Source organism: Festucalex cinctus, chromosome 16 (genome assembly GCF_051991245.1).
Source record: "Festucalex cinctus isolate MCC-2025b chromosome 16, RoL_Fcin_1.0, whole genome shotgun sequence".
NCBI classification, from domain to species: domain Eukaryota; kingdom Metazoa; phylum Chordata; class Actinopteri; order Syngnathiformes; family Syngnathidae; genus Festucalex; species Festucalex cinctus.
The window spans coordinates 23962316-23986377 of record NC_135426.1 but is presented as its reverse complement, the minus strand read 5'-3'; the positions used below and the strand labels follow the sequence as shown (position 1 = coordinate 23986377).

The 24062-nt window shown below is 35.6% G+C and overlaps 1 protein-coding gene and 1 long non-coding RNA gene across 6 annotated transcripts; one reads left to right on the top strand and one right to left on the bottom strand.

Annotated features, from left to right (window-relative positions):
• Positions 1–2824: 2824 nt before the first annotated feature.
• LOC144003977 (uncharacterized) lies at positions 2825–9773 on the top strand. Of its 4 annotated transcripts, XR_013279151.1 has the most exons (6): positions 2825–2922; positions 3659–4010; positions 5221–5302; positions 6039–6390; positions 8568–8649; positions 9386–9773. It is a non-coding gene; the product is annotated as an uncharacterized LOC144003977 (long non-coding RNA). The 4 variants fall into 4 exon arrangements; XR_013279150.1 differs by lacking the exon at positions 8568–8649 and having other exon boundaries at positions 9386–9772; XR_013279148.1 differs by lacking the exons at positions 8568–8649; positions 9386–9773 and having other exon boundaries at positions 6039–6428.
• LOC144003976 (uncharacterized) lies at positions 8529–23321 on the bottom strand. 2 transcript variants are annotated; one of them, XM_077500776.1, is made up of 3 exons: positions 22861–23321; positions 13026–13197; positions 8529–9690 (listed from the first exon to the last, which is right to left on the bottom strand). In XM_077500776.1, exons 2-3 carry the CDS (start codon positions 13180–13182, stop codon positions 9374–9376), a joined length of 474 nt encoding a protein of 157 aa, XP_077356902.1. In that variant the 5' UTR covers positions 13183–13197; positions 22861–23321; the 3' UTR covers positions 8529–9373. The 2 variants fall into 2 exon arrangements, with proteins under 2 accessions (XP_077356902.1, XP_077356903.1); XM_077500777.1 differs by having other exon boundaries at positions 13026–13154.
• Positions 23322–24062: the final 741 nt, after the last annotated feature.

The window sequence follows — 24062 nt, the reverse complement described above, 5'->3', positions numbered from 1 at the left end:
CCATGTATAGTAAGGCTTTTTTTTTTCGAACAAAAAAATGACCATGTATAGTAAGGCTTTTTTTTCTCTAATAAAAAATGACCATGTATAGTAAGGCTTTTTTTTTTCTAACAAAAAATGACCATGTATAGTAAGGCTTTTTTTTCTAACAAAAAATGACCATGTATAGTAAGGCTTTTTTTTTCTAACAAAAAATGACCATGTATAGTAAGGCTTTTTTTTCTCACAAAAAATGACCATGTATAGTAAGGCTTTTTTTTTTCTAACAAAAAATGACCATGTATAGTAAGGCTTTTTTTTCTAACAAAAAATGACCATGTATAGTAAGGCTTTTTTTTCTCTAATAAAAAATGACCATGTATAGTAAGGCTTTTTTTTTTTTTTTTTTTTTTTTAAATAAAAAATGACCATGCATAGTAAGGCTTTTTTTCCTAACAAAAAATGACCATGTATACTAAGGCTTTTTTTTTTCTAACAAAAAATGACCATGTATACTAAGGCTTTTTTTTTTTCCTAACAAAAAATGACCATGTATAGTAAGACTTTTTTCTTCTAACAAAAAATGACCATGTATAGTGAGTCTTTTTTTTCTAACAAAAAATGACCATGTATAGTAAGGCTTTTTTTTCTCACAAAAATGACCATGTATAGTAAGGCTTTTTTTTTCTAAGAAAAAATGACCATGTATAGTAAGGCTTTTTTTTCTCTAATAAAAAATGACCATGTATAGTAAGGCTTTTTTTTTTCTAACAAAAAATGACCATGTATAGTAAGGCTTTTTTTTCCTAACAAAAAATGACCATGTATAGTAAGGCTTTTTTTTTTTTCTAACAAAAAACGACCATGTATAGTAAGGCTTTTTTTTTTTTTTTTTTTTTTTTTAAATAAAAAATGACCATGCATAGTAAGGCTTTTTTTCCTAACAAAAAATGACCATGTATAGTAAGGCTTTTTTTTCCTAACAAAAAATGACCATGTATAGTAAGGCTTTTTTTTTTTTTAAATAAAAAAATGACCATGCATAGTAAGGCTTTTTTTCCTAACAAAAAATGACCATGTATAGTAAGGCTTTTTTTTTCTAACAAAAAATGACCATGTATAGTAAGGCTTTTTTTTTCGAACAAAAAAATGACCATGTATAGTAAGGCTTTTTTTTCTCTAATAAAAAATGACCATGTATAGTAAGGCTTTTTTTTTTCTAACAAAAAATGACCATGTATAGTAAGGCTTTTTTTTCTCACAAAAAAATGACCATGTATAGTAAGGCTTTTTTTTTTTAAATAAAAAAATGACCATGTATAGTAAGGCTTTTTTTTCTCTAATAAAAAATGACCATGTATAGTAAGGCTTTTTTTTCTCTAATAAAAAATGACCATGTATAGTAAGGCTTTTTTTTCTCACAAAAATGACCATGTATAGTAAGGCTTTTTTTTTCTAAGAAAAAATGACCATGTATAGTAAGGCTTTTTTTTCTCTAATAAAAAATGACCATGTATAGTAAGGCTTTTTTTTTTCTAACAAAAAATGACCATGTATAGTAAGGCTTTTTTTTTTCTAACAAAAAATGACCATGTATAGTAAGGCTTTTTTTTCTCTAATAAAAAATGACCATGTATAGTAAGGCTTTTTTTTTTCTAACAAAAAATGACCATGTATAGTAAGGCTTTTTTTCTCTAATAAAAAATGACCATGTATAGTAAGGCTTTTTTTTCTCACAAAAATGACCATGTATAGTAAGGCTTTTTTTTTTTCTAAGAAAAAATGACCATGTATAGTAAGGCTTTTTTTTTTCTAACAAAAAATGACCATGTATAGTAAGGCTTTTTTTTCTAACAAAAAATGACCATGTATAGTAAGGCTTTTTTTTTCTAACAAAAAATGACCATGTATAGTAAGGCTTTTTTTTTCTCTAATAAAAAATGACCATGTATAGTAAGGCTTTTTTTTTTTTTTTTTCTTAAATAAAAAATGACCATGCATAGTAAGGCTTTTTTTCCTAACAAAAAATGACCATGTATACTAAGGCTTTTTTTTTTCTAACAAAAAATGACCATGTATACTAAGGCTTTTTTTTTTTCCAAACAAAAAATGACCATGTATAGTAAGACTTTTTTCTTCTAACAAAAAATGACCATGTATAGTGAGTCTTTTTTTTCTAACAAAAAATGACCATGTATAGTAAGGCTTTTTTTTCTAACAAAAAACGACCATGTATAGTAAGGCTTTTTTTTCTTAATAAAAAAAAAAAAAATAAAAATGACCATGTATAGTAAGGCTTTTTTTTCCTAACAAAAAATGACCATATATAGTAAGGCTTTTTTTTTTTTTTTTTTTTTTTAAATAAAAAAATGACCATGTATAGTAAGGTTTTTTTTCTCTAACAAAAAATGACCATGTATAGTAAGGCTTTTTATTTAAAAAAAAAAAAAAAAACGACCATGTATAGTAAGGCATTTTTTCACCCCCCAAAAAACGACCACGTATAGTAAGGCTTTCTTTGAAAAAAAGAAAAAAAAAAGAAAACGACCATGTATAGTAAGGCTTTTTTTAAAAAAAAGAAAAAAAAAAGAAAACGACCATGTATAGTAAGGCTTTTTATAAAAAAAAAAAAAAGAAAACGACCATGTATAGTAAGGCATTTTTTCACCCCCCAAAAAACGACCACGTATAGTAAGGCTTTCTTTGAAAAAAAGAAAAAAAAAAAAGAAAACGACCATGTATAGTAAGGCTTTTTATAAAAAAAAGAAAAAAAAAAGAAAACGACCATGTATAGTAAGGCTTTTTATTAAAAAAAACAAAAAAAACGACCATGTATAGTATGGCTTTTTTTTTTCTCCCAGAAAAACGAGGCTTTCTTTAACCACTCAGCTATCCATGGATGTTGACTTGATCCGACGCACGGGTTGGTCTGAGTGACACAAGGTAGATGCACTTAACTCGGGGACATGGAGGTGGCTGTGACAATGTATGGTATTGTGTTTAGTAATCAAGTGTACATTTAACACAATTGATGTTAACTTGTATTTATAAGCAATGCCTATACTCCTCTTTCACATCTTTGGGTGCTGGTACGGAAACAAAAAAAAAATTATTAGCAAACATCAGCTAATATAGAAATAACTCAACTCAACTATTTATATAGCGCTTCCAAACAGCCTGAGCTGTCACAAAGCGCTTTACAGAAACACAAAAAACAAACATAACATAATGCGTAAACACCAATACAATAACAAATCAACATTCTTCCATTCCTACATATATAAACAAATAAGTTACATGTCAAATAACATTTAATCAAATGGATCTAAAATAACTTGAACAATCACGATTTCAGAAATTTTATTCGGGAAAAAAAAAAAAAATCATAGCGGGAGTCGAACCAGTGACCATGAGCTCACGAAGCCAATGTTTTACCTCTCAACCACACAACCAGACGCTGCACAGTGTGCAAAACTGGTAGCTTGGAAGAGTTCACAATGTGAACTTGAAGCTGACTATGGATTAATATTGAAATAAGTTAAATATCAAATAACATTTTATCAAATTGATTTTTTTTTTAATTAAAAAAAAATGACCATGTATAGTAAGGCTTTTTTTTCCTCACAAAAATGACCATGTATAGTAAGGCTTTTTTTTTTTTTCCCCCTTAAATAAAAAGGGTGAGAAGCTCGTTCATCCCGGAGGGACTCGGAGTCGAGCCGCTGCTCCTCCGCATTGAGAGGAGCCAGCTGAGGTGGCTCAGGCATCTGGTTCCGGTGCCTCCTGGACGCCTCCCTGGAGAGGTGTTCCGGGCATGTCCCACCGGCGGGAGGCTCCGGGGACGACCCAGGACACGCTGGAGGGACGATGTCTCTCGGCTGGCCTTGGGATCCCGCCGGCGGAGCTGGTTGGAGTGGCTGGGGAGAGGGAAGTCTGGGTTGTCCCTCCTTAAGCTGCTGCCCCCGCGACCCGACCTCGGATAAGCTGTAGAAGATGGATGGATGGATTAAATAAAAAAATGACCATGTATAGTAAGGCTTTTTTTTCTCTAATAAAAAATGACCATGTATAGTAAGGCTTTTTTTTCTCTAATAAAAAATGACCATGTATAGTAAGGCTTTTTTTTTTTTAACAAAAAATGACCATGTATAGTAAGGCTTTTTTTTCTAACAAAAAATGACCATGTATAGTAAGGCTTTTTTTTTCTCTAATAAAAAATGACCATGTATAGTAAGGCTTTTTTTTCTCACAAAAATGACCATGTATAGTATGGCTTTTTTTTCTCTAATAAAAAATGACCATGTATAGTAAGGCTTTTTTTTCTCTAATAAAAAATGACCATGTATAGTAAGGCTTTTTTTTCTCACAAAAATGACCATGTATAGTAAGGCTTTTTTTTTCTAAGAAAAAATGACCATGTATAGTAAGGCTTTTTTTTCTCTAATAAAAAATGACCATGTATAGTAAGGCTTTTTTTTTTCTAACAAAAAATGACCATGTATAGTAAGGCTTTTTTTTTTCTAACAAAAAATGACCATGTATAGTAAGGCTTTTTTTTCTCTAATAAAAAATGACCATGTATAGTAAGGCTTTTTTTTTTCTAACAAAAAATGACCATGTATAGTAAGGCTTTTTTTCTCTAATAAAAAATGACCATGTATAGTAAGGCTTTTTTTTCTCACAAAAATGACCATGTATAGTAAGGCTTTTTTTTTTTCTAAGAAAAAATGACCATGTATAGTAAGGCTTTTTTTTTTCTAACAAAAAATGACCATGTATAGTAAGGCTTTTTTTTTTCTCTAATAAAAAATGACCATGTATAGTAAGGCTTTTTTTTCTCACAAAAATGACCATGTATAGTAAGGCTTTTTTTTTCTAAGAAAAAATGACCATGTATAGTAAGGCTTTTTTTTCTCTAATAAAAAATGACCATGTATAGTAAGGCTTTTTTTTTTCTAACAAAAAATGACCATGTATAGTAAGGCTTTTTTTTTTCTAACAAAAAACGACCATGTATAGTAAGGCTTTTTTTTCTCTAATAAAAAATGACCATGTATAGTAAGGCTTTTTTTTTTTCGAACAAAAAAATGACCATGTATAGTAAGGCTTTTTTTTCTCTAATAAAAAATGACCATGTATAGTAAGGCTTTTTTTTTTCTAACAAAAAATGACCATGTATAGTAAGGCTTTTTTTTCTAACAAAAAATGACCATGTATAGTAAGGCTTTTTTTTTCTCCCAGAAAAACGAGGCTTTCTTTAACCACTCAGCTATCCATGGATGTTGACTTGATCCGACGCACGGGTTGGTCTGAGTGACACAAGGTAGATGCACTTAACTCGGGGACATGGAGGTGGCTGTGACAATGTATGGTATTGTGTTTAGTAATCAAGTGTACATTTAACACAATTGATGTTAACTTGTATTTATAAGCAATGCCTATACTCCTCTTTCACATCTTTGGGTGCTGGTACGGAAACAAAAAAAAAATTATTAGCAAACATCAGCTAATATAGAAATAACTCAACTCAACTATTTATATAGCGCTTCCAAACAGCCTGAGCTGTCACAAAGCGCTTTACAGAAACACAAAAAACAAACATAACATAATGCGTAAACACCAATACAATAACAAATCAACATTCTTCCATTCCTACATATATAAACAAATAAGTTACATGTCAAATAACATTTAATCAAATGGATCTAAAATAACTTGAACAATCACGATTTCAGAAATTTTATTCGGGAAAAAAAAAAAAAATCATAGCGGGAGTCGAACCAGTGACCATGAGCTCACGAAGCCAATGTTTTACCTCTCAACCACACAACCAGACGCTGCACAGTGTGCAAAACTGGTAGCTTGGAAGAGTTCACAATGTGAACTTGAAGCTGACTATGGATTAATATTGAAATAAGTTAAATATCAAATAACATTTTATCAAATTGATTTTTTTTTTAATTAAAAAAAAATGACCATGTATAGTAAGGCTTTTTTTTCCTCACAAAAATGACCATGTATAGTAAGGCTTTTTTTTTTTTTCCCCCTTAAATAAAAAGGGTGAGAAGCTCGTTCATCCCGGAGGGACTCGGAGTCGAGCCGCTGCTCCTCCGCATTGAGAGGAGCCAGCTGAGGTGGCTCAGGCATCTGGTTCCGGTGCCTCCTGGACGCCTCCCTGGAGAGGTGTTCCGGGCATGTCCCACCGGCGGGAGGCTCCGGGGACGACCCAGGACACGCTGGAGGGACGATGTCTCTCGGCTGGCCTTGGGATCCCGCCGGCGGAGCTGGTTGGAGTGGCTGGGGAGAGGGAAGTCTGGGTTGTCCCTCCTTAAGCTGCTGCCCCCGCGACCCGACCTCGGATAAGCTGTAGAAGATGGATGGATGGATTAAATAAAAAAATGACCATGTATAGTAAGGCTTTTTTTTCTCTAATAAAAAATGACCATGTATAGTAAGGCTTTTTTTTCTCTAATAAAAAATGACCATGTATAGTAAGGCTTTTTTTTTTTAACAAAAAATGACCATGTATAGTAAGGCTTTTTTTTCTAACAAAAAATGACCATGTATAGTAAGGCTTTTTTTTTCTCTAATAAAAAATGACCATGTATAGTAAGGCTTTTTTTTCTCACAAAAATGACCATGTATAGTATGGCTTTTTTTTCTCTAATAAAAAATGACCATGTATAGTAAGGCTTTTTTTTCTCTAATAAAAAATGACCATGTATAGTAAGGCTTTTTTTTCTCACAAAAATGACCATGTATAGTAAGGCTTTTTTTTTCTAAGAAAAAATGACCATGTATAGTAAGGCTTTTTTTTCTCTAATAAAAAATGACCATGTATAGTAAGGCTTTTTTTTTTCTAACAAAAAATGACCATGTATAGTAAGGCTTTTTTTTTTCTAACAAAAAATGACCATGTATAGTAAGGCTTTTTTTTCTCTAATAAAAAATGACCATGTATAGTAAGGCTTTTTTTTTTCTAACAAAAAATGACCATGTATAGTAAGGCTTTTTTTCTCTAATAAAAAATGACCATGTATAGTAAGGCTTTTTTTTCTCACAAAAATGACCATGTATAGTAAGGCTTTTTTTTTTTCTAAGAAAAAATGACCATGTATAGTAAGGCTTTTTTTTTTCTAACAAAAAATGACCATGTATAGTAAGGCTTTTTTTTTTCTCTAATAAAAAATGACCATGTATAGTAAGGCTTTTTTTTCTCACAAAAATGACCATGTATAGTAAGGCTTTTTTTTTCTAAGAAAAAATGACCATGTATAGTAAGGCTTTTTTTTCTCTAATAAAAAATGACCATGTATAGTAAGGCTTTTTTTTTTCTAACAAAAAATGACCATGTATAGTAAGGCTTTTTTTTTTCTAACAAAAAACGACCATGTATAGTAAGGCTTTTTTTTCTCTAATAAAAAATGACCATGTATAGTAAGGCTTTTTTTTTTTCGAACAAAAAAATGACCATGTATAGTAAGGCTTTTTTTTCTCTAATAAAAAATGACCATGTATAGTAAGGCTTTTTTTTTTCTAACAAAAAATGACCATGTATAGTAAGGCTTTTTTTTCTAACAAAAAATGACCATGTATAGTAAGGCTTTTTTTTTCTAACAAAAAATGACCATGTATAGTAAGGCTTTTTTTTTCTCTAATAAAAAATGACCATGTATAGTAAGGCTTTTTTTTTTTTTTTTTTCTTAAATAAAAAATGACCATGCATAGTAAGGCTTTTTTTCCTAACAAAAAATGACCATGTATACTAAGGCTTTTTTTTTTCTAACAAAAAATGACCATGTATACTAAGGCTTTTTTTTTTTCCTAACAAAAAATGACCATGTATAGTAAGACTTTTTTCTTCTAACAAAAAATGACCATGTATAGTGAGTCTTTTTTTTCTAACAAAAAATGACCATGTATAGTAAGGCTTTTTTTTCTAACAAAAAACGACCATGTATAGTAAGGCTTTTTTTTCTTAATAAAAAAAAAAAAAAAAAAAATGACCATGTATAGTAAGGCTTTTTTTTCCTAACAAAAAATGACCATATATAGTAAGGCTTTTTTTTTTTTTTTTTTTTTTTAAATAAAAAAATGACCATGTATAGTAAGGTTTTTTTTCTCTAACAAAAAATGACCATGTATAGTAAGGCTTTTTATTTAAAAAAAAAAAAAAAAAACGACCATGTATAGTAAGGCATTTTTTCACCCCCCAAAAAACGACCACGTATAGTAAGGCTTTCTTTGAAAAAAAGAAAAAAAAAAGAAAACGACCATGTATAGTAAGGCTTTTTTTAAAAAAAAGAAAAAAAAAAGAAAACGACCATGTATAGTAAGGCTTTTTATAAAAAAAAAAAAAAAGAAAACGACCATGTATAGTAAGGCATTTTTTCACCCCCCAAAAAACGACCACGTATAGTAAGGCTTTCTTTGAAAAAAAGAAAAAAAAAAAAGAAAACGACCATGTATAGTAAGGCTTTTTATAAAAAAAAGAAAAAAAAAAGAAAACGACCATGTATAGTAAGGCTTTTTATTAAAAAAAACAAAAAAAACGACCATGTATAGTATGGCTTTTTTTTTTCTCCCAGAAAAACGAGGCTTTCTTTAACCACTCAGCTATCCATGGATGTTGACTTGATCCGACGCACGGGTTGGTCTGAGTGACACAAGGTAGATGCACTTAACTCGGGGACATGGAGGTGGCTGTGACAATGTATGGTATTGTGTTTAGTAATCAAGTGTACATTTAACACAATTGATGTTAACTTGTATTTATAAGCAATGCCTATACTCCTCTTTCACATCTTTGGGTGCTGGTACGGAAACAAAAAAAAAATTATTAGCAAACATCAGCTAATATAGAAATAACTCAACTCAACTATTTATATAGCGCTTCCAAACAGCCTGAGCTGTCACAAAGCGCTTTACAGAAACACAAAAAACAAACATAACATAATGCGTAAACACCAATACAATAACAAATCAACATTCTTCCATTCCTACATATATAAACAAATAAGTTACATGTCAAATAACATTTAATCAAATGGATCTAAAATAACTTGAACAATCACGATTTCAGAAATTTTATTCGGGAAAAAAAAAAAAAATCATAGCGGGAGTCGAACCAGTGACCATGAGCTCACGAAGCCAATGTTTTACCTCTCAACCACACAACCAGACGCTGCACAGTGTGCAAAACTGGTAGCTTGGAAGAGTTCACAATGTGAACTTGAAGCTGACTATGGATTAATATTGAAATAAGTTAAATATCAAATAACATTTTATCAAATTGATTTTTTTTTTAATTAAAAAAAAATGACCATGTATAGTAAGGCTTTTTTTTCCTCACAAAAATGACCATGTATAGTAAGGCTTTTTTTTTTTTTCCCCCTTAAATAAAAAGGGTGAGAAGCTCGTTCATCCCGGAGGGACTCGGAGTCGAGCCGCTGCTCCTCCGCATTGAGAGGAGCCAGCTGAGGTGGCTCAGGCATCTGGTTCCGGTGCCTCCTGGACGCCTCCCTGGAGAGGTGTTCCGGGCATGTCCCACCGGCGGGAGGCTCCGGGGACGACCCAGGACACGCTGGAGGGACGATGTCTCTCGGCTGGCCTTGGGATCCCGCCGGCGGAGCTGGTTGGAGTGGCTGGGGAGAGGGAAGTCTGGGTTGTCCCTCCTTAAGCTGCTGCCCCCGCGACCCGACCTCGGATAAGCTGTAGAAGATGGATGGATGGATGGATTAAATAAAAAAATGACCATGTATAGTAAGGCTTTTTTTTCTCTAATAAAAAATGACCATGTATAGTAAGGCTTTTTTTTCTCTAATAAAAAATGACCATGTATAGTAAGGCTTTTTTTTTTTAACAAAAAATGACCATGTATAGTAAGGCTTTTTTTTCTAACAAAAAATGACCATGTATAGTAAGGCTTTTTTTTTCTAACAAAAAATGACCATGTATAGTAAGGCTTTTTTTTCTAACAAAAAATGACCATGTATAGTAAGGCTTTTTTTTCTCACAAAAAATGACCATGTATAGTAAGGCTTTTTTTTTTAAAATAAAAAAATGACCATGTATAGTAAGGCTTTTTTTTCTCTAATAAAAAATGACCATGTATAGTAAGGCTTTTTTTTCTCACAAAAATGACCATGTATAGTAAGGCTTTTTTTTTCTAACAAAAAATGACCATGTATAGTAAGGCTTTTTTTTCTCACAAAAAATGACCATGTATAGTAAGGCTTTTTTTTCTCTAATAAAAAATGACCATGTATAGTAAGGCTTTTTTTTTTCTAACAAAAAATGACCATGTATAGTAAGGCTTTTTTTTCTAACAAAAAATGACCATGTATAGTAAGGCTTTTTTTTCTAACAAAAAATGACCATGTATAGTAAGGCTTTTTTTTCTCACAAAAAATGACCATGTATAGTAAGGCTTTTTTTTTTTAAATAAAAAAATGACCATGTATAGTAAGGCTTTTTTTTCTAACAAAAAATGACCATGTATAGTAAGGCTTTTTTTTCTCACAAAAAATGACCATGTATAGTAAGGCTTTTTTTTTTTAAATAAAAAAATGACCATGTATAGTAAGGCTTTTTTTTCTCTAATAAAAAATGACCATGTATAATAAGGCTTTTTTTTCTCTAATAAAAAATGACCATGTATAGTAAGGCTTTTTTTTCTCACAAAAATGACCATGTATAGTAAGGCTTTTTTTTTCTAAGAAAAAATGACCATGTAGAGTAAAGCATTTTTTTTTCCCTAACAAAAACTGACCATGTATACTAAGGCTTTTTTTTTTCTAACAAAAAATGACCATGTATAGTAAGGCTTTTTTTCTCTAATAAAAAATGACCATGTATAGTAAGGCTTTTTTTTTTCTAACAAAAAAATGACCATGTATAGTAAGGCTTTTTTTTCTAACAAAAAATGACCATGTATAGTAAGGCTTTTTTTTTCTAACAAAAAATGACCATGTATAGTAAGGCTTTTTTTTCTCAAAAAAAAATGACCATGTATAGTAAGGCTTTTTTTTTTAAATAAAAAAAATGACCATGTATAGTAAGGCTTTTTTTTCTCTAATAAAAAATGACCATGTATAGTAAGGCTTTTTTTTCCTCACAAAAATGACCATGTATAGTAAGGCTTTTTTTTTTCTAAGAAAAAATGACCATGTAGAGTAAAGCATTTTTTTTCCCTAACAAAAACTGACCATGTATACTAAGGCTTTTTTTTTCTAACAAAAAATGACCATGTATAGTAAGGCTTTTTTTTCTCTAATAAAAAATGACCATGTATAGTAAGGCTTTTTTTTTTCTAACAAAAAATGACCATGTATAGTAAGGCTTTTTTTTCTAACAAAAAATGACCATGTATAGTAAGGCTTTTTTTTTTTAAATAAAAAAATGACCATGTATAGTAAGGCTTTTTTTTCTCTAATAAAAAATGACCATGTATAGTAAGGCTTTTTTTTCTCACAAAAATGACCATGTATAGTAAGGCTTTTTTTTTCTAAGAAAAAATGACCATGTAGAGTAAAGCATTTTTTTTTTCCCTAACAAAAACTGACCATGTATAGTAAGGCTTTTTTTTTTCTAACAAAAAATGACCATGTATAGTAAGGCTTTTTTTTCTAACAAAAAATGACCATGTATAGTAAGGCTTTTTTTTTCTAACAAAAAATGACCATGTATAGTAAGGCTTTTTTTTCTCACAAAAAATGACCATGTATAGTAAGGCTTTTTTTTTTTTAAATAAAAAAATGACCATGTATAGTAAGGCTTTTTTTTTCTCTAATAAAAAATGACCATGTATAGTAAGGCTTTTTTTTCTAACAAAAAATGACCATGTATAGTAAGGCTTTTTTTTTTAAATAAAAAAATGACCATGTATAGTAAGGCTTTTTTTTCTCTAATAAAAAATGACCATGTATAGTAAGGCTTTTTTTTCTCACAAAAATGACCATGTATAGTAAGGCTTTTTTTTTCTAAGAAAAAATGACCATGTAGAGTAAAGCATTTTTTTTTTCCCTAACAAAAACTGACCATGTATACTAAGGCTTTTTTTTTTCTAACAAAAAATGACCATGTATAGTAAGGCTTTTTTTTCTAACAAAAAATGACCATGTATAGTAAGGCTTTTTTTTTCTAACAAAAAATGACCATGTATAGTAAGGCTTTTTTTTCTCACAAAAAATGACCATGTATAGTAAGGCTTTTTTTTTTTTAAATAAAAAAATGACCATGTATAGTAAGGCTTTTTTTTCTCTAATAAAAAATGACCATGTATAGTAAGGCTTTTTTTTCTCACAAAAATGACCATGTATAGTAAGGCTTTTTTTTTCTAAGAAAAAATGACCATGTAGAGTAAAGCATTTTTTTTTTCCCTAACAAAAACTGACCATGTATACTAAGGCTTTTTTTTTTCTAACAAAAAATGACCATGTATAGTAAGGCTTTTTTTTCTCTAACAAAAAATGACCATATACAGTAAGGCTTTTTTTCCCCTTTTCTTTAAATAAATTAAAAAAAAGTCCATGTATAGTAAGCCTGCTTCTCTATAAAAAGTAAGGCTTTTTATAAAAAAGTAAGGCTTTTTATAAAAAAAAAAAAAAAAAAAAAAAGACCATATATAGTAAGGCTTTTTAAAAAAAATAAAATAAAAAAAAAGCCTTACTATACATGGTGTTTTTTTTTTTTTTTTTTAAAGACCATGTAGAGTAATGCTTTTTTTTTTTTTTTTAATGACCATGTATTGTAAGCCTTCTTTTCTATAAAAATAAATAAATAAATTACCATGTACAGTAAGGCTTTTTTTTTTTTTTTTATTTAAAAAAATGACGATGTCCTCATTCTTAAATCCATTTTGCATTTTCTCGACTGCTTATTCCTCACAAGGGTCGCGGGGGTTGCTGGAGCCTATCTCAGCTGGCTTTGGGCAGTCGGCAGGGGACACCCCGGACTGGTCGCCAGCCAATCGCAGGGCATACAAAGATGAACAACCATCCACACTCACAAGCACACCGAGGAACAATTCGGAGCATCCAATTTACCTGCCATGCATGTCTTTGGAATGTGGGAGGAGCCCGGAGTACCCGGAGAAGACCCACGCAGGCACGGGCAGTACATGCAAACGCCACCCAGGAAGGCCGGAGCCTGGACTCGAACCGGAGTCCTCAGAACTGGGAGGCGGACGTGCAAACCACTCATTCACCGTGCCGTATTCTTAAAATCAGATAATCCAAATAGGTTCCTTCATTTAGTAACTGTTGCTAATTCTATATGACAGAATTTTTATGCTTTCCAGTGTGCCAATATTTTTTTTTGTTGATGAGCTCTTCCAAGCTGCCCGTCCGTAGAAGAGCAGCACTGAACGACGCCACCCTCTTGGACGGTAATTTTCAGCGCAGAATTGTGCGGGGGGGCTCCGTCTGTTTTCGTCGGTTAATGGCCTCGTTTTGGCCGTTACGACGCGGCATGCACTGAAATATTGTCCAAATAATGTTCAGAGAGTTGGAGGAACACAGTCTGTTCCAAGCGGCGCTTTCATGCCGACAGATGGCTTGAAAGTAATCGGAGAAAAAGTTTCCGGAAAAAGACAACTCTCATTAACATTAAACGCTTCATTGACTTGTAGCGCAGTCGAAAAAAGATGTTGTTTTGTTAACCCTGTTGATGCCTCTCAAGTTTTACTACTGCTGTTTTACCAATTTGGTACTACAGGGGAGGCTTTACAGTTTTAGTGGTTCAACTAAAAATGCTGTATTCCTGTAAATAGTTGCCAGGGATGTTTATTTACTCCCATGTGGGAGTTGTCGATCACGAGTGGCACTAGTGATTGGCCAATTAGTTTCGGTTTCACTTTCTGCTCCATTCACAACAGCGGGGAAAGGTCGCTCCATGCCAAATCAGCCGGTGGCTTTAAGCAACACGTTTGAAGTCGAATAAAACTTACGTGTCAATCGTGATGGCACAACACTAAATCTCAAAATTTAGGTTCATCAGAGCGCGACTTTGAGAGCTACAGAGCATGGAACAAGCCGGAAATGAACGGACAGAAACATCTTCACTCATAATATTTGGGGGTGTGGTTCAAATGAGCATTACTATGTGCCTCTTCGGCACCGGCGCAAGTTACTATAATTAGCATTAGCATTAGCTTCCTCAGTTTTCATCTGAGCAGAGTTGAAGTAAGGAATTCAAAGGAGAGCTTTTGTTACTACTCAACAGAAGAAGGATCAAATTAAATTGTACTGCTACAAGTAGAAGAGTTTTAGGCACAAATGTTTAAAAATACATGATGAAAGAACATTTTCTGGCAATGCGTACACTGAGTATCGAGGAAATGTCTTAGTGAGTTAGTTGTTGACAGAAAATAAAAAAAATAAAATAAATTATGTAAAAAGTACTAATAAAAAAAACAAAAAAACAAAACGATACTAGCCATTTTTCCATAGAAACATTTTAACAAGCTTTTAACAAACTCTGCCGCGAAGGAAAAGTCCGGATAAAAACTTCTCACATCCTCCAGTGACTTCCACACATTTCCCTCTTTAGGCGCAGAAGCACAACACCCTCCCTCTGTCCGTCACCCCGGCAACCGGCGCCTTGGTGATCGATTCGTCGTCAGCGTGGCGTAGCTGCGGGGAAGACGGCGCGCGTGCGCGATCTTAACGCGCTACATCTTCCTAATTAAAACGGGATGACTTGGAGTCATCGGCGGCGTATGCTCAAAGATCAATTTGCCTCATGTCGCGGCCCTCGCATGCGGCTAAACAAGCGAGCTCAACGTACGTTTGCGTGTCTCGACGCGTAACGTGGGATGAAAACAGCCGTTTAATTGCAGCCCAACAATCCAATGTTGCGTTGGAAAACGCGGCAAATATGAATAATGAGCAATGAGCGGCTTCGCAAGTGATCTAACGCCGTGCCGAATCGCTTTACAAACGACGCGGGGCGGAACCAATGAGCCGCCTTTAATTATGGCTGTAATGCGCGTTAATCTGCGAGCACGTTTACGCAAGATGCAAGGCAGACAAAAGTATCGGGTCAGCAAAATATGACGAGATTCCATTTTTTTAAATCCAACTCCAGGGCCACAAATGGCCGATTTAACCTGTACGCTCCACATCTATCGTATTTGAGGTGCTCAATATTATCAGTTCCATTGTAATGTTATAAACTAGATGAAACAATTTCTGGGGAAAAAAAATAAAAATCTGTGAATGCTGAATGAAAAAAAAATATAGAAAGGTAGAATTTTGTTGAATGATAAATTATATTGAAGAATGTTTTTGAAAGGTAGTTGTGCAATGAACGATATGGAATTAATTGAAATGATATTGGTGAAAATGTGAGTGAAAAAATGTGAAATTTTGGTCTGTTTAAATGTTGACGAGGTGAAATAAATGAGCAGAATGATTTAAATTTCAAATGTGAACTACTCAAATCTGTTTTTCTCAATGTGCTTTTGATGATACAGTACTCTAAATGGGAAAAATTTTATTGGGGATGTTTTGGAAGAAAATTATGCACTAACACTAATCCAAGCACCTGACCTACAAAAAAAAAAAAATTGTTGGTGAAAGATATACAAAATTGAGAGGAACATTTTTGAAGTTTTGCTATGTGAATATTGGGGAAATGCTGGGGAAAAAAAAAAGATCCCAAGGTGAATATTGAACGAGTGAACAGTTTGAATTTCAATTAAGAGTAAATATTTGAACGTTTCATTCGAAAATAATGATTTTTGAGGTGAAAAGTGTTGAATTGTGGGGAAACAGTGAAAGCTGGGAATGAGGAAAAAAAATAACCCACGAAGCGTGAATTTTCAGAGCATGTTAAAGTATGAAGTATAGCAGTCACTTAAGAGTTAAATAAAGAGAACTAACGCTAATATTGGTGTCCTATATTGTCATATACCTCAAGAGGACGAAGTCTATTGGAGGGATGGGTTGCGTATGTCCTGAACTCCTGTTTGCAAGTCTAAGTGGAGAATGCGGGCCACAGCCCGGCGGTCCATCTGGCGGCCATGTTTCTCTGCCTCCCACCACCGCCGCGCTTCCAATTAAAAGTTGCACATCTCCGTGGCCGCCAGATGGTCGTGATGTGATGATGGAGCGAAACTTTTCCCCCGCGTTGCGGCGTCTATGGAGAAAATCGGGCTACCTGCGCGCAATTCTCCCACACGGGCAGTCTGGCGGAGGCTTTGGGAATTGAGCGCGGTGAAATCCCTCAACTGCGCTCTGTAGTTTTGAGAGCAGTTCTCTTCCCAATTATTAGTTTTTTTCCTCCTCGTATAAAATATACTTGACATTGAGTTTCTGGAAATATTTACCCAACTGCTGCAACTTGACGTATTTCCTCAAATATTGTGCTAATTTTCACAGGTGGTTTGGGTTGCGAAAGATGATGGCATTCCTCAAATAGTGGCTGGGCTGTTAATTTATTTGCCATATTGGTAATAATTCTTATGATGAAGACCTTAAACTCGTGACTTCACAGTTGAAGGTGCGATCCCTCGCATGTTTCAGTAGCCAGCGGAGGAATCGACGGAATCGGAACCAAATTAGCCCGTTTTCACGTGTCAAATGAAAAGTCCAACGCGGGGGCGTTTGCCACTTTTCTTTCTCTCTTATGTTGGCGGAAATAGATATTTTTCTTCCTTGAGGCAAACGCGCGGTTGGCAGCCGACCAAGATGGAGGATAACGATATTTGATGAGAATGTGCAGACGATGAGGAGTATTCTCCAGCTTCTGTTCACATTTGCGGCACAGCAGAGGTGAAGCTTGGAGCAATTCAGCTTATTAACTGTAAAGTGAATTTAATGCAACGTTTTGCGACTTTTTTGTTGTTGTCATTTTCGCTGGATGGATATTTGACTCCATGCCGTCGTATAATCTAAATTGTATGGTGATGTCTTAACGACGGTGCCTCATTGTATAATTGACCTTTTAAATTAGGGCTGTGGGTATCGATAATAATTGCCTGAATTGATTCAATTTTGATTCACAAGAGTTACATTTGATTTGGATTGTTTTCAATTCAATGCAATGTTGATTAATATTAGGGGTGTCAGGCAATTAAATTTTTTTAATCGTAATTAATCGCATGACTTCAATAGTTAACTCACGATTAATCGCAACTTTTATTTGTGCTCTAAATGAACAAAAAACTTTTTTTTAGGTTATCATACTCATTAAAAAACGGGAAAAAAACTAATACAAATATGGCTGCATCTTTTAGCCATTGATACAGCAATTTCATTCATTCATAAAATTGAGTTAAAATTAAAAAGATGTACTGGAAAAAAAGTGTGATATTGATTTGTGTTGGTCATTTTTCTGCCACTAGATGGCATAATTGCATTTTTGAAAATGAATGGGGAAAAGTGGATTTTGAATGTTAAATTGTGCAAATACTGTAAATAATGTGGAATCAGACGATATATATACCCAAGGAGGCGTGAATTTTTGAAGCTTGTTGAAATTTGAGCAATGTAAATTGGAAGTATTATGTGGGAGTTGTTACATGGCAAAAAAAAAAAAAGGAAAAAAAAATACATGCATGCAGAAAACATTTAGGCCGTTCAAAAGATATTTTCTTGGGGAAAGTATATATTAAAATAATCGATTTATGGTTTTATGAATTAATATCGGGCTTCTGAGCGCCACACGCCTTGTTGACATTTGCCCCGGAAGAAGTCGTGAGCGGGGGAGACGCAGAAGTAGGTCAGCTCTGAGGCATTTGTTACATCATTTTCATCATGCATATTCATCAACATCGCCCAGTTGTTAGCGAGTCAACTCACTCCATACACACACACACACACACACAAACACACTCTCTTCTCCTTCATCAACCCATTATGGGATGAATTATAAATTGGGATATTTTTACTTCAAAGGGGGGGAATCATTTTCATGCACGCTGCCAATTAGGTACAAAGCCAAGGTGGTTGGTTGCCAGGCAGCCGGCGGGGTTACTGGGTTCCCGTGCCGGGCCATTGAGTGGGCGGGAACTCCTCTGGCTGTCTGCGAACACCTCAACTCCCCCCAAAAAATTCATAATTATAATAAACTAAAACCTGTCAGCCAATTGGTATCTGGAGGTAGAACCAAAAAAAGTGCCAAGTTTTAACTGAATGACTTTCATGATTGACATCTCATGAGGAATTTTTATTTTATTTTATTTTATTTTTGACAAGGTGGAATTCATGAAAAGTTTGGCTCAAGGGTCATTCACTAAAAACTTGTAAGTTGGGACTCTGTCAGATGTTTGCGATTCAAGCTGTTTTTCGTTGGCTTTTTTGGGGACACAATGAGAAAGGAGAAAGTGAAAAGAAAAACAAACATTGGATGGAAACTTTGCTCGTGCAGTGATGTCAGATTTATTACTAAATTAATAATAATAATAATAATAATAATAATAAAAGTACAAAAATTACAATCATAACATTTTAGGTGGCCCAGATCTAAAGTAGGGAGCTTTTTTTTTTTTTTTTAAATGGCAGCCTTTTGATCCGACCAATTAATTAATTAAATAAATATCTGTTCTAAATGTACAATAAAATATTTTTTCTGTTTTTTTTTTTTTTTACTCATTAACAAAAATGGGGAAAATAATGTTACGCTAATAGAAATATGGCTGCATATTTTAGTCATTGATACAGTAATTTCATAATTCATAAAATTGAGTTCAAATTAAAAAGATGTCCTGTAAAAAAACGAGCGTGATCTTGATTTGTGTTGTTAATTTTACTGCCACTAGGTGGCATTTTTAAGACATTGGTGACAGCTCAGTGCATTTTTCTTCTAATCTTTTACATGTAACTTGTGAAATTCTGAACATGTTTTAAGTTATAAAATACAACTTGACCCCAGTCTCCGGAAATATATGCATAATTACTCTATTTATTAAAGCTAAATTTTGATGTGGACGTGTCTGCTACGTTGCAACTGTACAGGCCTTCCAATAAGAGGCGGTCATTAAAATAATGAATGTCGTTAAAGGAACTTTTAAGTTAACTCAAAATTAACACCCGTTTCTGGACAACGGATTGCGGAAGCATGACTTTACAGCGACAAATGTTACTTTTCGTACGTGATGTGGATTTGGTCTGCTCTCCATGTTGTTCTTCATGCTTCACAGCCCCGAAGAAGACGACTATCTGGTAGCATCACGTCATCTGAAGGTCATTGGAGCCACCGGCACCCTCCCAGCAAGGTACCCGCCCTCCACTACCCCCTCGCCTCCCCGCTTTCATCACCCTTGAAGCATGATCTTGAAAAGATATGACACTGACGGACACATAAACTTCTATCTGGCGCTCGCTCGCCCTGCCCTCCAGTCCTCCAACTAATGGATCTTTGCCAATAATAAAGGAGCAGGAATCGCGCGCTGCTCCATGGTTCTTCTTGCGGGGCATCAGGCAATATTGAAGAAAAGCTTCCCCTGAAGCCCAAGTCGACAGAGCTGCTATCTTCACCGCGTGCATTATTTATGGAGTGGAAGTGGCGGTGCCTTGCGTGTGGCTCAAAAAGTCCAGGAAGAAGCCTTTTTTTTTTATTTTTATTTATTTATTTTATTTTATAGTTTATTGGAAAAAGAAAACATTGAAGGCATGATTCACTGCATTACTTTCACAACTTGGCGTTATTATTTGCAGTTTTATTGTGCTGCCCGGTATGATACCGCGACTTCCAAAAGTCACCGTTTAGCAGTTAAGCCCAATTCACACTGACTGCGGTACGGCGGCCGCACGGACGCCGCAAGGATAGAACGCATTCAAGTCTACATGTGTCAATTGACACGGAACGACTGCGGCGATGCGAAAGCTTTCCGCAAGCGTTCTATTTGTAGCGGACGCCGCACGCGGATTTTCACCAAGTTGAAGAAATGACACGAGCCGGACAAGAAACCGAGCGTCTCGCATTAAGGTAAATCCGGTATATTTTACAGTTTGCGAACTCGTTTTTGGGGGGAGGGCTTAAGATCTGGCAATGACGTAATTGCTTAAAACGATTACTACACGGAAGTACAAGCCATTTGAGTAGCAAGTTGTTTTTTTGTTTTTTTTAAATGTAAATTACGTGTTGTAGCTCCTCTACGGGTCCACAAAATATCCTCCGCCCTCTCCAGTCAGACGGTGTATAGGTGAGGTGTTGAATCTTCAGATGGAACCTGCCGGCTAACTTCATAACATCTAAGATTTTTATTGTTCCATTTCTATTTTTATTTTTTTATTTTAATGATACGTTATTAGATAAGAATAGTTTATTTGTACATTAACATGATAGAATAGGGAGTAGGACGAGATCAATTATTGCTCTTCTTCTTACTCCTTTTGAACATGTAATTTATGACAATGAATTATTTTGTCTTCAATTTTTTATTTTAACTTCAACTTGTATTTTGTAATGTGTTATGTTCAATAAACCAACCAACCCGCTCTGTAGCCTCCTCTTCGCCACGTCTTTTCACCGACAATATTTTGAATCAGATGTAATGCCTTTCCTTGCCGTTTATTTTTTTTTTTCATGTCAGCCCATGGCAACATGCTGAAACGTGCTTACTATGGAAATCCGACAGCGTTGTCAGAGGTAAAGAATAATAACTCATGAATATTTCACGTTTTTAATACAATAAAATGGCAGCATGGGAATATACATACAGGCACATGAACGAAGTTTAACTTCCAAAATACAGCTCTGGGTTAGGGTTAAACGTGTCTATCTGCGCACACAGCAGTGATTGCTCGATGTGCCGTCGTCTCGCCTCTTCTTCGATGCCCTGACAAAAGCACGAAACCACACTCGTAAGAAAAAATTACGAAAATATACTCCTGACAACTGGTGAGGTTCTCTGAAGGAGATCAAATGGTAAGTGCCACTACCGGAAAGGGCGGTGCGCTCAAAAAATTTCCCGGAAATACGTCACGGCTATTTGTGCATAGAGTCCATAGGACTCTTATATTACACGGTTGTTATTGGGTGAACTCAACTCGCCAGCGTGAACCCCACGTGATCTCGCGGTGTGAATTGCAGTCCTTGCGGCGTCCGTACGGAAAACGCACCGGAGCCGTTCCGCAGTCAGTGTGAATTGGGCTTTACACTTACGGTATGCAGCAAAGCAAATTCATTTTTCCCAAACATTTCAAAATAATACATTTCAGAGCTCTAACTGTAATATGGCAGGCTGTCACGGCGCGGCAACTGTCGCCGTGCCTTCTACCCCCACCCCCTCCCATTGTCCCTTTGGCCGAACGTCACGCGTCTGTCATATTTGCGGTGATTCACAGCGCCATCGCCAACCCTTCCATCCCACTCTCCCGCACTCAATTATACGGCGTTCCCTCTCTGTGCTCCTCGTCTTTGTTCTCCGGTTGTTACTTACAATCTCCTCGGCTGTCAGTCTTTCCACCCCAAAGCTGCCTGTTTGACCTTTTGCGGCGCGTCACCTTCATTTCGCGGCTGAATGCAAAGCGTCGGTTCGGGAGACGGATCAACCCGGTGACTGGCGCCACACTCCCGGCGCCTTATTTTGGTACAGAGGCAGCAAAAGTAGACATTTTGGTGCCGAATACAAACCAAAACTCCTGAATGTATCCTTAAATGGTGCACATTCAAGGGCAAAATCGCAAAGATGAGTTTTATTTTGAAGCCCACGTGAAAATTAGTCTAAAATGGCCGCTTCAAATCCAAAACGGTTGACCGAATGTTATTTGGGACTAATTTGCCTACTGCGTTCCCCGTGAAATTGGCTTCCGAAGCAGAATGAATTATTTTTTAGGCCATTTTTGAGTCCAGCTAGATCATGAAAAAAGCTGATTGTGAAGGATACTCTTACTCTCTTTTTGCCACAAAGTGAATCTAAATTGGATGCAAATGCATCACATCTCGCACAGATTAACAGGACAAAAGCAGTGTGGCTAATTATCCCAAAAGGTGGCCATTTTATCGCGCCGCAATCACGATTGAGCCGCCTGATGATTAATGCGTGCAAGCAGGCTGCGAACGATGACCTCACATCAAACGAGTTAATAACACACTCCAGCGCCGCTCGACAAAAATGGAATGTCAGACATTGGGATGAAAATGCAATTTGAAATGTTTTCAGGTTCTCTTGACACGGCCAATGCGATTTTGTGAAGTGCGCCGACGCGTACCGACTGACACGCGGAGGGCCAAAACGATGGAAGTCATTACAGACTCAAATAGGAAAAAAATTAAAAAAATAAAAAATAAAAAAACAAAGATTGTGACAGACAGTCATATGAAGTTCAACAGAAAACGTTTGACATCTCAAATTAATTGCACTTAATGTATATAATGTACTAGCACCTCTACCTCATCACGTCCAAACATTTCCATCATAATATCCAGCATGTATGACGCCATTTTGGTGTCAGCAGTGTCGAGTTTTTTTTGGCGCCAATCACGCAAAGGGGGTAATAATGGCGCTCGTGCGCGCGAAGAGCGGGTTCAAGTGGAAGGGAGCGCCGTCATGGCGAACACCCCACGGTGGCCTTTCTCCCGGGTTGCTATGGCAACGCGCAGCCCAGTCATTAGTGAGACGCGAGTGAGCAGTGATCAGAATACTGATTTGAACTTGACATCAGTCTCGTGTGTGCCTCATACTTAATTGTTATGCGCGTTTTATTTGCGTAATCTGGAGGTGCTTATAGCGGTTCGAGTTTGATTCGGTATCTCCCCAGTTGGGGTGCTTGTTGTACAATTGACACTTATATTCAATAAAAAGCATGAACATTAAAATTATGACTGTGTCATCAAACACTCCAAAGTCCCTCGTGTGAAAATCCCGCAACAAACTTAAACTTATTTGTGGAAAAACATGAGCAAACAACAAACATGGGCTCAAGTACTCACCCAGGAAACGGCGCACCTGACGCAATCAAATTAAAGCCAAACTTCTTCTTCTTCTTGCTTGTTGACCGGCGCTTCGCACTCTAGCGCCACCCAGTGACCTGTCATGATGACTGCTTTGGCTTACCATTAGAAATAAATGGTTGCTCTTCACAACAAAAATAAAAGTGAAACCACAAACAAAAGGTCTTGCATTGAGCTTCTCAAGAATCGCGTTTAAGGAGGCGTGTACGAGAATGAGCCTGTACGAGAATGAGCCATAGTGGCTGGCGGGGGCGACTACGTCACTATCCACAAGTGATAGTGCTCGTGTCCAAATTCACAAGGCCGAGTCCTACGAAGGCCGAAAATGTCGGCTGCATGACGTCACTCTCGGCGCGACTCGACAAGACGCGCGGACTTACACATGAATGGAGTGGCAGTCAATGCACTCTACCGACAAGCAACATTGACAATCCATTCATGTGCAAGTCCGTGCGTGCTGTCGAGTAGTGCCGGAAGTGACGTCACGCAGCCGACAAACGCGGCCTTCGGAGAAGTTTGCGCATGCGCAAGGGAAAACTACCCTAGCAATTTGAACGGCGGAGATTTGAGTGGTGACAATCTTTGCGTAACTGTACATTAACGCTTGCAAGTCAACTTTCCCGATGTCAGAAAACCACATGCTATGCATGTTAATAAAAAAACAGCAACTTTCCAGCGGTTAAAACGTTTCTTTCAGAGCCGATTCCATTGGATCCAATTCATTTTCAATGACAGTTTGGTAGTTTCGCCTACCCACAATGCACCACGCCGCTACCCACAATGCACCTTGAATTCGAGATGCGCACTTCGCTTATTTGGACACAAAGTCTAACTTCTCGTGTAATGAGAGGACAAACAGCCAAATTGTCTTTATCTCAATGTTTAACCTTAAGATGGCAAACAAACATGCTTTTTGCCCCAAATCTAAGCTTTCAACAAACATGCACTAAAATGTCAAAATAATTACCTGTAGGCATTTGTAGACACCACTTTACATTAAAAATGATCATCTGTTTGTGCCGTGTTTTGGCTGACAAACATTTCAAGGTGTACCCCGCCCCGCCTACTGCCGGAAAACAGCTGGGATGGGCTCCAGCACGCTCGCGACCCTCGTGAGGAAATGCTTAGAATTTTTTAAATGAATGCCATTTTTTAAAAAAAATAAAATGACAGAAGCAATA

Bases quoted from the DNA above. Each gene is read 5' to 3' on its own strand.
- LOC144003976 (XM_077500776.1), bottom strand. From the start codon at position 13,182: ATGAGTGGTTTGCACGTCCGCCTCCCAGTTCTGAGGACTCCGGTTCGA. The intron at 9,691-13,025 runs GTAAATTGGATG...CATCTTCTACAG, and splicing joins TCCAAAGACATGCATGGCAG to CTTATCCGAGGTCGGGTCGC.